At 32.6% G+C, this 13,135-nt stretch overlaps 1 protein-coding gene across 1 annotated transcript in view; it reads right to left on the reverse strand.

Moving 5' to 3' along the window:
* Window positions 1-13,135, reverse strand: part of ADAMTS6 (ADAM metallopeptidase with thrombospondin type 1 motif 6) — a 287,287-nt gene that overhangs the window by 116,182 nt on the left and 157,970 nt on the right. Inside the window, exon 10 of the mRNA XM_038530727.1 lies at window positions 8,618-8,759. Within this exon, the coding sequence (XP_038386655.1) occupies window positions 8,618-8,759 (142 nt within the window). The remainder of the gene's footprint in view (window positions 1-8,617; window positions 8,760-13,135) is intronic.

Here is a 13,135-nt window from a genome sequence, read left to right on the forward strand (position 1 = left end):
ATGAATATTATTTCCATATCAAACCACACTGTAGAATATTTACACCACCTTAAAATCTGCAAGGAAAGTGGTTCTACAATCACCCTCAGTGCAACATTCCAACATTTAATAACTTGAAATTCTTCCTACTGCCTCATCTACAATCTCCCAGCTGTAAAAATTAAGACAACTGTGGTTTTTTTGCTCTTGCTAGGGAAGGAGAACAATTTGTTACCAGCTATCAAACTATAATAAATGTTCCAAAGTCTGAAGACAGTTTTAAGGCCAACATTTAGCCTCCTTTTTAATAGGCTACTCAAACTCTATTTCTTTAAACTTCCCTTATATGTACTTCTAAGTATTTCACTATCACCCTTTCCCAAGCTATCTGCATCTCTTAAAAAAAATTGGTAGGTAGCCAACAATTCCCTAAAAAGACTCATAAAGTCTCTTTATTAGAATGATTCTCAAGTAGAAAGCAATAATGACTTGAATCTTAACTAATTGGTGGTGATAAAATAATAAACAAAAGGGAGTAAGCATGAAAACATTAAAAACTTGAGTCTGAGAGACAAAATATGTCAGACTTTATTAAGTACTCTCCAGAAGGAGGATACCCTGATTAGACAAGTCAACTATCTTATCTTCAGCAGATTACTTTGCCTACAAATAGCTATATTTCAGACAGATATAGCTTGATAGTATTCTTATTATAGTTATTAGTTGACATATTAATAAAAATAATTTATACCATCCTATATCTTAATTCTATGCTTACCAAATAAACTTTTGATAATTAATTGGCCTACTGAGTAGATTTCCTGAGGTGAGAAAATGTGTACACTTGAGGAAAGTTGACTGAATATCAACTGTACTTTGTTACTACAAATTAATAAATCCAGTTTTGTATATAAACATATATTCTTTGTGATCTTCCATTTCTAATATTAGATCCTAAAAATCTGCCATCATTTAAAGTGTGGAACAAAAAAGGCATACTTAACCACTTCTAGATTATTTTCTCATTAATCCTTAATATAACTAAAACACAGTGTATGCCCCAAACACATTTCCCCTGGAAAGATTTAAAACTAATGAGAAGGCTTAAAATTCCCAAAGTTGTGTCATATTTTCTCTTTGTATGTTCTGTATCCACCACAATACCCATGATTTTGCAAACTTCACATCAAAATTATTGAATTTCTATACACAAACACTTTCATATTAATCTCAGAGTTATGGTGTAGTACCTTCCAGTATGAAAAGCAAGGGCATTGCTACAAGGGAGTATCAACCGTGACAGAGCTGCTTTAAGTACTCTGTGTAGAATGTGTTTGGAGAGGAATAGAAAACAAGAGGGAAGAGGACATAGACCATTTTATATTAAGTCTTTGACTTTCTAATACGGTTTCTCTAGATCACAGAATTACATTTGTTTAGTAAGACACAATATGTCTTAGAAATCCTGTGATTTTCTGCACATCAATATCCTTCTTGGTCTCATTCATTGAAACACCTTCAATAATTACCCATTGCTCTTAAGATAAAAACCTAGAATTTTTAACACAGCCTATTAAGGTGCATACAGATTTGACTCCTAGCCTCCTTTTCTATCTCATTTATATGGTACTTGCTTTGAGAGCTACAGCAACACTAGCCTCTGGCAGCTCTTCAAATACACAAAAAAGCCACAGAGGTCTTCTCCCCACTATCTCTTCACCAGATAATTCTTCTCACTCATTTATTCAGCAAATATTTTGAGCTCATATTATAAGGCAGGCATCATGTAAACAGTCATGAATAAGGCAGGTGGGATTCCTACTCTTATGGAACTTATGTTCTATTATAATTGATCAGTTCACTCTTCCAACAAATATTTACTGAGCACCTATCATGAGCCAGGCTCTGTTCTATGTGTTAGGGAAATTAACAGGGAATGAAATTGGTAAAATCTCTGTGCCCAGGAAAAATCTAGTGGGAAAAGCAGACAAAAACAAGATGAATTAACAAAATATATAGTATGTTTAAAAATAATAAATGTTAAGGAGAGAAATAAAGAAAGGAAAATGACAGGAAGTGCACTTGTGCATGTGTATGTGCACATGTGCACACACAGATTTAGATAAAATTGCTAGGGGAAGCCTTACCTAGAAGATGACATTTAAATAATTATGAGTAATCCAATAGAATGATTATGGCTTGAAATGACTGCTATTTCAAGCATAATGTGAAAGAGAAAAGAGGTTAAAAAAGAGAAGGCTTTGTCTGTAGATTGACTGGACAGAGGTCTGTCTGAAGAGAAAATGCATTAGAGCTGAGACTGAAGGATGTGCATGAGCTTAGAATATCTTCAAATGCTCCCCAAATACAGATGACTTATATTTTCCTACAGCACTACCAGCATATCAACTATAGAGGAACGGTATCATGGATGACATAATTTATAGAAGAAAGGGAAATCCTTACTGAACGTTTGCCATGTGCCAGGTAAAGGTAAAACACTTTGCATGCTTAATGTACCTTTTGCCATCCAAAGTTTACAAGAACAAGTTGGCTGCTGTTCACTGGAAACAATGCCCAAGTAAAATCTATCAATAATTCAAGGTCATAGTAATAATGATAATAATAATAATAATAGGATAGTAATGAGCAGAATGTTATTTAAAATACTCTGTTTTGGGGCAGCCCAGGTGGCTCAGCGGTTTAGCGCCACCTTCAGTCCAGGGCCTGATCCTGGAGACCCGGGACCGAGTTCTGCATCGGGCTCCCTCCATGGAGCCTGCTTCTTCCTCTGCCTGTGTCTCTGCCTCTCTCTCTCTCTCTCTCTGTCTCTCTCTCTGTCTCTCATGAATAAATAAATAAATAATCTTAAAATATTCTGTTTCATTGTGAAACCTTGTATTAGATCATGTGTTCCCTTCTGGGATTCAGAATACATGGTTCATTGATAAAATACTGTTCAGTTCTACATTAAAGTAAGCAACAACAAGGTATAGCATACTATTAGGCATTTATGTGCTAATTTGTAAGTCTATGTGGACAGTGACAGACTTCATAGATAATAAAAACTTCCCATATGTTAAACAAAGCTATTTTATCTATAAAATTTCTCTCATGTTATCCTGGGCATTAAGTCTACCTGTTGGTGAGCAATTACCTCTCTCTCTCTCTCTCTCTCTCTCTCTCCAAACACTTGATTAAGGTATAACTGACACACAAAAAACTTCACACAGTTAATGCATACAATTTGAGGAATTTGGAGATAAGTATACATCCATGAAACCATCATCACAAACTATGCCCTGAACATATCCATCACCTCCAAAGGCTTCCTCCCGTCCTCTATTATTTTGTGTATGTGTCATAAGAAAACTTAACATAAGTTCTACCCTCTTTGGAAATTTTTAAGTATACAATTGATTATTGTTTACTGTAGGTACTATGCTGTACCCCAGATATCTATTCATCTTATATAGATACTTATATAGATACTTATTCATCTTATAACTGAACTTTGTATCCTTCGACAAATTACCTCCTCATTTTTAATTTTCCCTAGCCCCTGGCAACCACCATTTTACTCTCTGCTTCTATAAGTTTGACTATTTCAGATTCTGCACATATGTGGCATCATTTAGTATTTGTACTTCCTTATTTGCCTTATTTCACTTAGCAGATTCTTCTATCGTTGTCACAAAAGTCAGGATCTCCACCTCCGAAGGCCTGGATAATATTCCATTGTACGTTCTTACATTTTCTTTATCCATTTGTTGTCAATGGACATTTAAGTTGCTTCCATGTCTGAACTATTGTGAATTATGTTGCAATGCATTTGAGAATACACATATCTCTTTGAGATGCTGATTCCACAGCTCAGCTACCATGAATATATCTTTTTGAGATGCTGATTTTAGTTCTTTTAGGTATACATCCAGAAGTGGGACTACTGGATCATATGGTGGTTCTAATTTTTTTTTTTTTGAGAAACTTCCACACTGTTTTCCACAGTGGCTGTACCAGTTTACATTCCCACCATCAGTGCACAAGTGTTCCCCTTTCTCCACATTTTTGTCAATATTTGTTTTCTTTTGTATTTGCGTTATTTATTTTTATTATAAATATCCTAAGAGGTGTGAAGTAATAGTTCATCATGGTTATGATTTGCATTTTCCTGATGATTAGTGATGTTGAGCACCTTTTAACATACCTATGGGCCATTTATAGGTCTTCTTTTTTTTTTTAAAGATTTATTTATTTATTCATGATAGACATAGAGAGAGAGAAAGAGAGAGAGAGGCAGAGACACAGGCAGAGGGAGAAGCAGGCTCCATGCCGGGAGCCTGACGTGGGACTCGATCCCAGGACTCCAGGATCGTGCCCTGGGCCAAAGGCAGGTGCTAAACCGCTGAGCCACCCAGGGATCCCCTAAAGGTCTTCTTTTAAGAAATGTCTATTTAGTTCTTTGCCCATTTTTTAATTGGGTTATTTGGTTTTTTGTTTGTTTTGTTTCGTTTTTGTTTTTTTTTTTTGTTTTTTTGTGTTTTTTTTTTTTTTGCTACTGAGTTGTAGGAGTTCCTTATATATTTTGGACAGAAATCCTTTAACAGATACACGATTTGCAGTATTTTCTTCTATTCCATAAGTTGCCTTTTCATCATTGCCAAAATCAAGAAGTTTTTCCCTATGTTTTTTTTCCAGGAGTTTTATGGTTTTGAGTCTTACATTAAAGTCCTTAATTCATTTTGAATTCATTTTTGTGTATGGTGTACAATAAGGGTCCAGGTTCATTCTTCTGCCTGTGGCTGTCCAATTTTCCAATACCATTTATTGAAGGGACTATCATTTCCCCATTGTATATTTGACCAAGGGGCCTTGGTCAAAGATCCATTGGTCATATATGCATGGCTCTATGTCTAGTCTCTCTTCTGTTCTATTGGTCTATTATGTTTATTTTTATGCCAGGATCATACTATTTTGATTACTGCAGCTTTTTAAATCAGGAAGTATAATGCTGCCAGCTTTGGTCTTCTTGCTCAAAATTACTTTGGCTATTCAGGGTCTTTAATGGTTCTCTGTGAATTTTCACCCTTCTTTTTTTCTTTTCTTCTATTTCTGTTAAAAAGTGTCATGAGGGCAACACCAATTGACAATTACCAGTAAATTATGTATTGGATATTGCTGACCTATACTGATTCATTAAATATATATGAAAACAATGTTTAGGATATGATTTACAGTGACAGAATAAAGAAATGTGGAGTTATGTTTGAGACTGAGTCTTGAATTAATCTGTGCTTTTTTTTTTAGAGAGCAAAGATCACCCACATCCCTTAAAATATATGGGCTCATTAGTGAGTTCCTTCCAAAGTTTAAGCTTATTATTATTATAAAATGTTCTTGTTAATCTACTTTCGATAATTCCTTTCTGCTAAAGAAAGAGACAAATTGAAATGGAAGAAGAGTGAGACAACAGATCCTATAGAACTTTACAGGGAGTAATTTTCCTCTAAATAGGCAAAAAACCCACATTTTTAAGACTAACTGATACTGTTTTATTTGCAATGCAATTTAATCAACACATCAAAGGCACCCTTAGTATTTGATGATACAGCTAGCAGACTTTTTAGATGATCTAGTAGGATCTTATTTTGTATGCTGCTCATCTGTACTTATACCTTGCCTTGAAGGTCCTAACTATTTACATACGATAAAAAAATATAAAACTCAAACCCAACACTCAGGGTTTCACCACCTGAGAAATTATAACCCTGAAAATAAGTTTAGGAAAGCTCTCTAGATCCCCTATCTCTCAAAAAAGACTGGAATAAGATGGGGAGGTGTTTTGTTTTATTTTGTTTTTAAGAAGATATTTAGAAATAGACATTTGATGAACATTGATAAAAAGTATCTTCTGAAATAGAATATAAGTTATCTTTATCTTAATAGAAAATGGAAGTAAAGTAGACCTTTTTAATTTTTGTTTTTAGGGAAGCCCGGGTGGCTCAGCGGTTTAGCGTCGCCTTCAGCTCAGGGGATGATCCTGGAGACCCGGGATCGAGTCCACATCAGGCTCCCTGCATGGAGCCTGCTTCTCCCTCTGCCTGTGTCTCTGCCTCTCTCTCTCTCTCTCTCTCTCTCTCTCTATATATATATATATATATAGAATATATATATATAGAATATATACATATATATAGAATATATGTATATGAATAAATATGAATAAATAAATAAAAAATCTTAAAAGTTTTTTTTTGTCTTTACCCTGGGGTAGGTAAATCACATTCTGTATTTTAGTTTCACCACCTACAAACTATTAATAGATAATTACAATTTTTATCAAATTACGAAAAGGTAGCATAAGCATTTTCATATAGTACATGAGTCTAAGAAAACCATTTTGCTGCAAATCAAAGTGAAAAGATTAATGATAAAATATGTAAAATCGTATAGGATTGTAAGATGCTAATGACTTTCCTCAAGTTTTCCAAATTTTATTTTATATCTATTATAAAAGTTTTTATAAACATAACACATAAAGATAATATAAAAGGGAGCACCTGGGTGGCTCAGCTGATTAAATGTCTGACTATGGCTCAGGTCATGATCTCAGGATCCTGCGATTGAGCCCTGTGTCCGGCTCCCTGATCAGCAGGGAGTCTGCTTGCTCTTCTTCCTCTGTCCCTCCCCCTGCTCTTGCTCTCTCTATCTCTCAAATAAATACATAAGATCTTTTAAAAAAAGCTAAATATAAGGAACACAAACTGAAAATATACAATTTTGCAATTACTTATCCACTTCACTTCAAATCCACTAGTTTATTTATTTATTTATTTTTTAATTTTTATTTATTTATGATAGTCACAGAGAGAGAGAGAGAGAGAGAGGCAGAGACACAGGCAGAGGGAGAAGCAGGCTCCATGCACCAGGAGCCCGATGTGGGATTCGATCCCGGATCTCCAGGATCGCGCCCTGGGCCAAAGGCAGGCGCCAAACCGCTGCGCCACCCAGGGATCCCAAATCCACTAGTTTAAAATAAATGAGATATACAGGTAGAGAGGATGATCAGGTGAAAATTTTTATTAATTATTGAAGAAATAAAAAAAATGTATCCATAGGTCCTGCAAAACTGATAATATAAATTATCTAATATAAAAATACATAAGTGCAGTTAAAACTCAATTTCCAATAAAAAAAACTAAAATTAGATAAACTATTTCACTTCTTAATAAAGAAATGAGATCATAGATAAGAATAATAGAAAATCTGTAATCTTATTTGGTCATGAATTTCAACCTACTAAACTACAAGTATATAAAAAGACCATGATTGAAATCTGACCAACATTTTCTGTAGGAAAAAACAACCTAAGAAACAAAAACCTAAAATCATATAGAAATAATAACAGGAGACTCTGTACAGAGAGACAAGAAAGACCAAAGTCTTATTCTAGGCTTTAGATATTTAGATAGTTGCACAAAATCTTTAAATCTGTTGCACAAAATATGCTGTCAAAGCCCACCAAGAATAAGAATATACTTGCCACCCAAGGGATATTTTAAAAAATCATTTTCTTTTGTACTGAACCCAAGGGGAATAATTAGTACAGAATAATGTATATATTATTTAGTATTTTCTACCTTAAAACTTAATTCCTTTTTTGCTACTATTTTTAAAAAGAGATTTAAATAGTATTTGCATAAAAATAGAAATTAAGCTGTTAAACTTATGCTGTATTTTTTTTTAATTTATTTTTTATTGGTGTTCAATTTGCCAACATATAGAATAACACCCAGTGCTCATCCCATCAAGTGCCCTCCTCAGTGCCCATCACCCAGTCACCCCCACCCCCGCCGAAACTTATGCTTTAAACCTGAATTTTTCTTACAACTTGACATTTAAAAATCCTCTTCTTTCATTCAGCATGTTTACACTGTGTACCTTCTATGAATATGTCTCTATACTAAACACTGATATTTTTCTCAATAAAACTTATTATTTCTAGATATAATATTATTTATTTGATTTTAATTTATATGTTCTAGTACTGAGTCATTTCAGGTTGCTCCATCCACTGCCTACTTTATTAGGCAGACATGAAGAGTCAATTATGAAACCTACATTTTTTCCACAGTAATTTTCCTTGTTTTTCTATTTGGGTTAATGTCATCTTGTCCCCACTCAGTTGTTGTGTTAGAATGTGGGCAGTGAGTGAAGCAACTTGAAATGACTCAGTACTAAAAAGTATAAATTAAAATAAAGGCTCCTAGCCAATGTGAAAATTCTCTTAAACCCAATTATTAAAGTACCAAAAAAGGCTGGGAGGGGGAAGTTTTCAAAACCATAACATTTCAAAAGACAAACTAAAGTTGGCATCATAAGCTCAGGACTTAAAAAAGAAATAAATCATAAATTATTAAAATTCTATCTGTATCCTTCACAAGATGTTTGAAACCTAAGATTACTCAAATATTTAGAAATAAACAATTTATATCAGAAAAAAAGCAGTGTGCCAAAGGCCATACTTGAATGAATGATGTTATCAGTGGTAAACTACACTCAGTTAAAATCTAACTTAATATTTGTGTCATGAAAGAACACATGTAAGTGACTAAACATAAGGATTAAGACTTCTTACCCCATATTTACATTGGCGGGATGTTGCTCCATATTGGAAACGGCATTGCTCATCAGCATCATACACCTGACCTGGGGCCACAGCTGGATAAAGAAAGTCACGCTTGGGAGGCTCATTATCAAGGCAAGTACCACGGCCTGAACTGTTCAACATAAAGGATCAAAGGAAATTAGGTACACTATGGACTATTTCCATCACAATCATGAAACCATGTGTCGAACTCTTTGTTTTAATAACTTGATGCATGAAAAGCAATACATTCTACCAACAAATACTCACATAGCAGAATAGAATAACTTTACTGAAATGTGAAAAAGAGCCCCAGTAGTTTTTTCCAGCACCGAGACACAATAAAAGCATCTCAGACAACAATCTCAAAATGTCATGTTGGCCTTAAAATACTGATTTAAACTAATTTCTCAAGGAATCAAAATAGAATTTCATATTACTCTAAGCTTCTTGTTTGTTTTCCATGAAAATACAACCACATCTGGTAGTAGAATTAAAAACATAAAATGTGGAAAATTAAAAAAAAAACAAAGCAAAACAAAAACAAACAGCCACTATGGTTGTCATTCTTAAAGACCTAATCTATATACTCCTCTAACTTGGGCAAAACAATAGATGCTGTAGTAAGACATGTCCAAAGGTTCTTGAAATATTTCAATAATAAATGGGCAGAATGACAGATGAGGCCAAGATCCAAAGTTCTCTCAAGTATATTAGGAGTGTTTAGTCTCTCAAAAATTTCATATTTCATCTAGGGTCATCAGAGTTGGAAAAGAGAATGTTCTCCTCTCTGCAATTTCTGCTTTCAAAGTATGCTCGCACTCAAACATAATATTTTAATTCAGTGGAACAAATAACATAAAGATCGCCAAAATCCAGACGGAATACCTTAGTTTAAAGAGCTTTATACTTTGCTAAAGATAATTGTTCATTTTTTTAGTCAGTGTGCATAAAATAGGACAGATGCTTTTTTACTTTCATTTCACATGTGAGTAACTTAGAATTTTTAAAGAATTCCTATGCCAACATTTAAAAATTTTTTCCAACATTCCTGTCAATTGTGCCAGCACTTGTGTTTTTTTTTCCAAATCTTTTCCATCCACTTTGCCAAAGGAAAATAATTTCACAAGTAGAAGTTCCTCAACTATTATTTAGGACAGTACAAATTTTCATTTATAGATAGGTTAAGAAAGAGCCATGTATAATAACGAGTTTCATATTCACTTACTATTTTGTCATACTTCTTAAAATGTAAAAGTTAATTTGCTATATTAAAATGTGTATTTGCACAGGAGCAAATTAATACCTTTTAAAAATTGAACCATACGACTCACAAGGTGATAGATTCAGAAACCCACGGGCAGAACACTGTCTTCTTTGCACCCTTTCCTTTCCTTTATGCCCCTCTTGATTGGTTTTTCATCAATAAAAATATTTGGATAAAAATAATAAATGTTGCACTAATATAGATGGGTTTATTATTGGTTATTATAATCATTTCACTTGTCACTCTTCAATGTATTTAACAGAAAACAACTTATTTTCACCCTGCTGTCCAGTTTTCATGAAAGAATGCTTTTACTTCCTATTTATTGAACTTTGAGAAATTGACATGCACTGCAATAAGAGAAATTATTTCTAGATGAATTTTTAAAATAGCAAGCTCCTTTTATTTTATTATGTAAAGTATCTTTAATCTATATAGATATGCATATTCAAATTTCTATATTAAGATTAATGATAAAGCAGTCAAATGTGAAAAGTATACTGAAAGAAGACAATTTTGATAAAATGCAATATGCATGAAATAAATCAATTAGCAGTTTAAGCCCATAATTTTTCTTCTAAAATATCAGTTTCAGTTCCATCTACAACAAAATTACAAAAGTCTTTATGAAAGGGTTGAAATATGTAAAAAAAAAAATCAAGTAATAGTATAAATTAATGGGAAAAGTTTAACTACTGAAGGATCTAAGTACAGGGTTCCATTGGTAAAAATATTTGCCGATAGCATAACAAAGCAACTATACAATAAATTCACCTAAGTAGCACTAACTCAAAAATCTATTAAAAATTATTATATATAATTACTTGTAGATATAGAAAATTAACTTAGAAACCTAGAGAAAATACTATACAGACCCCCCAAAAGACTTTGGGAATAGATACCCTGCGGAAAAAAATTTTTTTGATAGCAAACTGAAATTTGGCTCAACCCAGGAGGAAGCAAGAATAATTCATTTGTCTAAAGTTCTTGCTCCAAGGTATTAATGGTGTTCTAACCATGGTTCATGTTCTTTTAAAAATACCAAATTAGACAACCATTGGAAAGGCCTCCAGACAATAAAGAAGGCATGCACTGTGGTCACCTGTGGACAAAGTCTTTTGATAAAGTTTACTCCATAAGTGGATTTTTGTTTCAGTTTTTTAGAATTATTTACTGCTTTGTATTAATGTGGTCTAATTAAATATCTAGACAAGTCTTATTCTTTTCTTTATATTTTTGCAGAAGAATAAAATACTGTATAAATAAAATATAAACAAAAACATATAGATCTTTATCAAAACGAACATGTATTTAGAAATAAGGCATCAACAAAGGCCTTTTTAAATGGGTTTGGCCATACTATCATACAAACCACTAATGGCAAGTCACGTGTCTTATTTTTATCGGTTCTGGGAAAGCAAGGGTAGGGATTATCTTCAAGATTGATTTATTGTTCCTACATTTTGGGTAGAAAATGTAGTATATATATATATTTTTACTAACCATATTTGATATATATACCATAAAACCTGGGTTAAACTATTTGGGGTGGGGGGTAGTTTTCATATTTTAATTCTTACCTGAGGGTAAGTGACAAAAATATTTTTTGCATAGTGTTACTAAAATTTGCTATTTTCCTAATACTTTCAAGTAAGTTAAACCTCTAGATCATGATTAATTAATTCTTAGAAAATAATATTTCTGGATATTACCATGCTTCTGAGTCATCAATTGCCATTATGAAATATCACAGATATAAGTATAGAAGGTAGAGGATATGAATCAGAGAGATGTATATTTAACCCTGGAAGTATTTTTTTTCCTCTTATAAAATTCCCAGGAGCTTAACCCTAATTACACCCCTCACTTTCTCTAGAAGAACTAACATTCTGACTTTTAAAATAATTATTTCCATGATTTTCTTAGTAATTATTCATCTCTCAATTATTAATCTGCCTATTTTTGAACTACATAAAAGGAGTCATGCTGTAGATTTTTATTTGTGATTTTATACTTTCGTTCAATATTATGTTCATTGATATCATTCTTTAATATTCCATTTAAGACTATGGCATAATTATTTATCCATTCTTCTATTAATAAGCATTTACATTATTCCTAATTTCTGAAAATTGTCAAGTATGCTGATATGAACATTTTTGTACAGGTCTCCAGGGACAAATGTTTTTTCCTTTCTCAAAAATATTAGATGAGTTATTTTCTTACATTTTGTAATTGAGTCTATTTAGCAAAATGGAGATTAGGAGTAACTATTATTAAATCTGGGGTTCTAGTTAGTTGATATAACCATACAATTCTTATGATGCTAAACCTAGTATTATTTATGCTACTCTTATCAAAATAATAAGAGTAGTATAAATCTACTTGAGTTTTCTCATCATATGGCACTTTTAAGCACAGATGGTCTGTGTTTTGGTCATATGCAAATTTTTCCACTAAGAAAACATAAACCTCATTCGTTAATAAATAAATTAAATGAAAAGCACTATCATTTTCCATCTATGAGATACTATTATAGCTTATTGTTATTAAGCACTGATATATTGGTCCTGAGCAAAACCATATACATAAAAACTAGAACTCTGAGAATTTCTCTAGCAACATACATTTCACTACTAAAAGCTCAATTTTTGTTAATATCTACAGCAATAAAGATAATAACACCCTACTTTTGTTTATGCATCTAAGACAGAAAAAAGAATGTGTATTAGCTTGAGAACATGCTTTTTTCCTAGATTATGAAATTCTTAGTAAATCAAAGTACATTTACATTTCCAGAAATCTTTGCAGCATGATAGCAAAATCATATTTTATGTAGTCTACCTCTAATTTAGAGAACTCTGATTTACATAGTTTGAAAATTAGCCTTGAAATGGGAACATGAGCCAGAGTTGAAGTCTTCAGCTAAAATTTACAGATCCCTATATAAAATATGTACCCTTGGCTTTGTTTCCAGAACATGTGAGCACATTCTCCTAATTGCAAATTTAGATTTTTTTTTTATTTAAACAATTATACTATATAGACCTTCAGCCTACAACACAGTGGGACAATCTAAAAAATAAATCTTTCTATATAATCCTATATATATCTTAACAGTCTTTTAACAACAACAACAAAAAGTTAACATTTAATGCCAACTCCTATTTTTACCACAAAATAGTGCTCATACACTTAAACAAAAATGAATTAGATTGTATTATCCATGGCAAGTCAAGTGT

The sequence above is a fragment of the Canis lupus genome, chromosome 2, assembly GCF_011100685.1.
Source record: "Canis lupus familiaris isolate Mischka breed German Shepherd chromosome 2, alternate assembly UU_Cfam_GSD_1.0, whole genome shotgun sequence".
Classification (NCBI taxonomy): domain Eukaryota; kingdom Metazoa; phylum Chordata; class Mammalia; order Carnivora; family Canidae; genus Canis; species Canis lupus.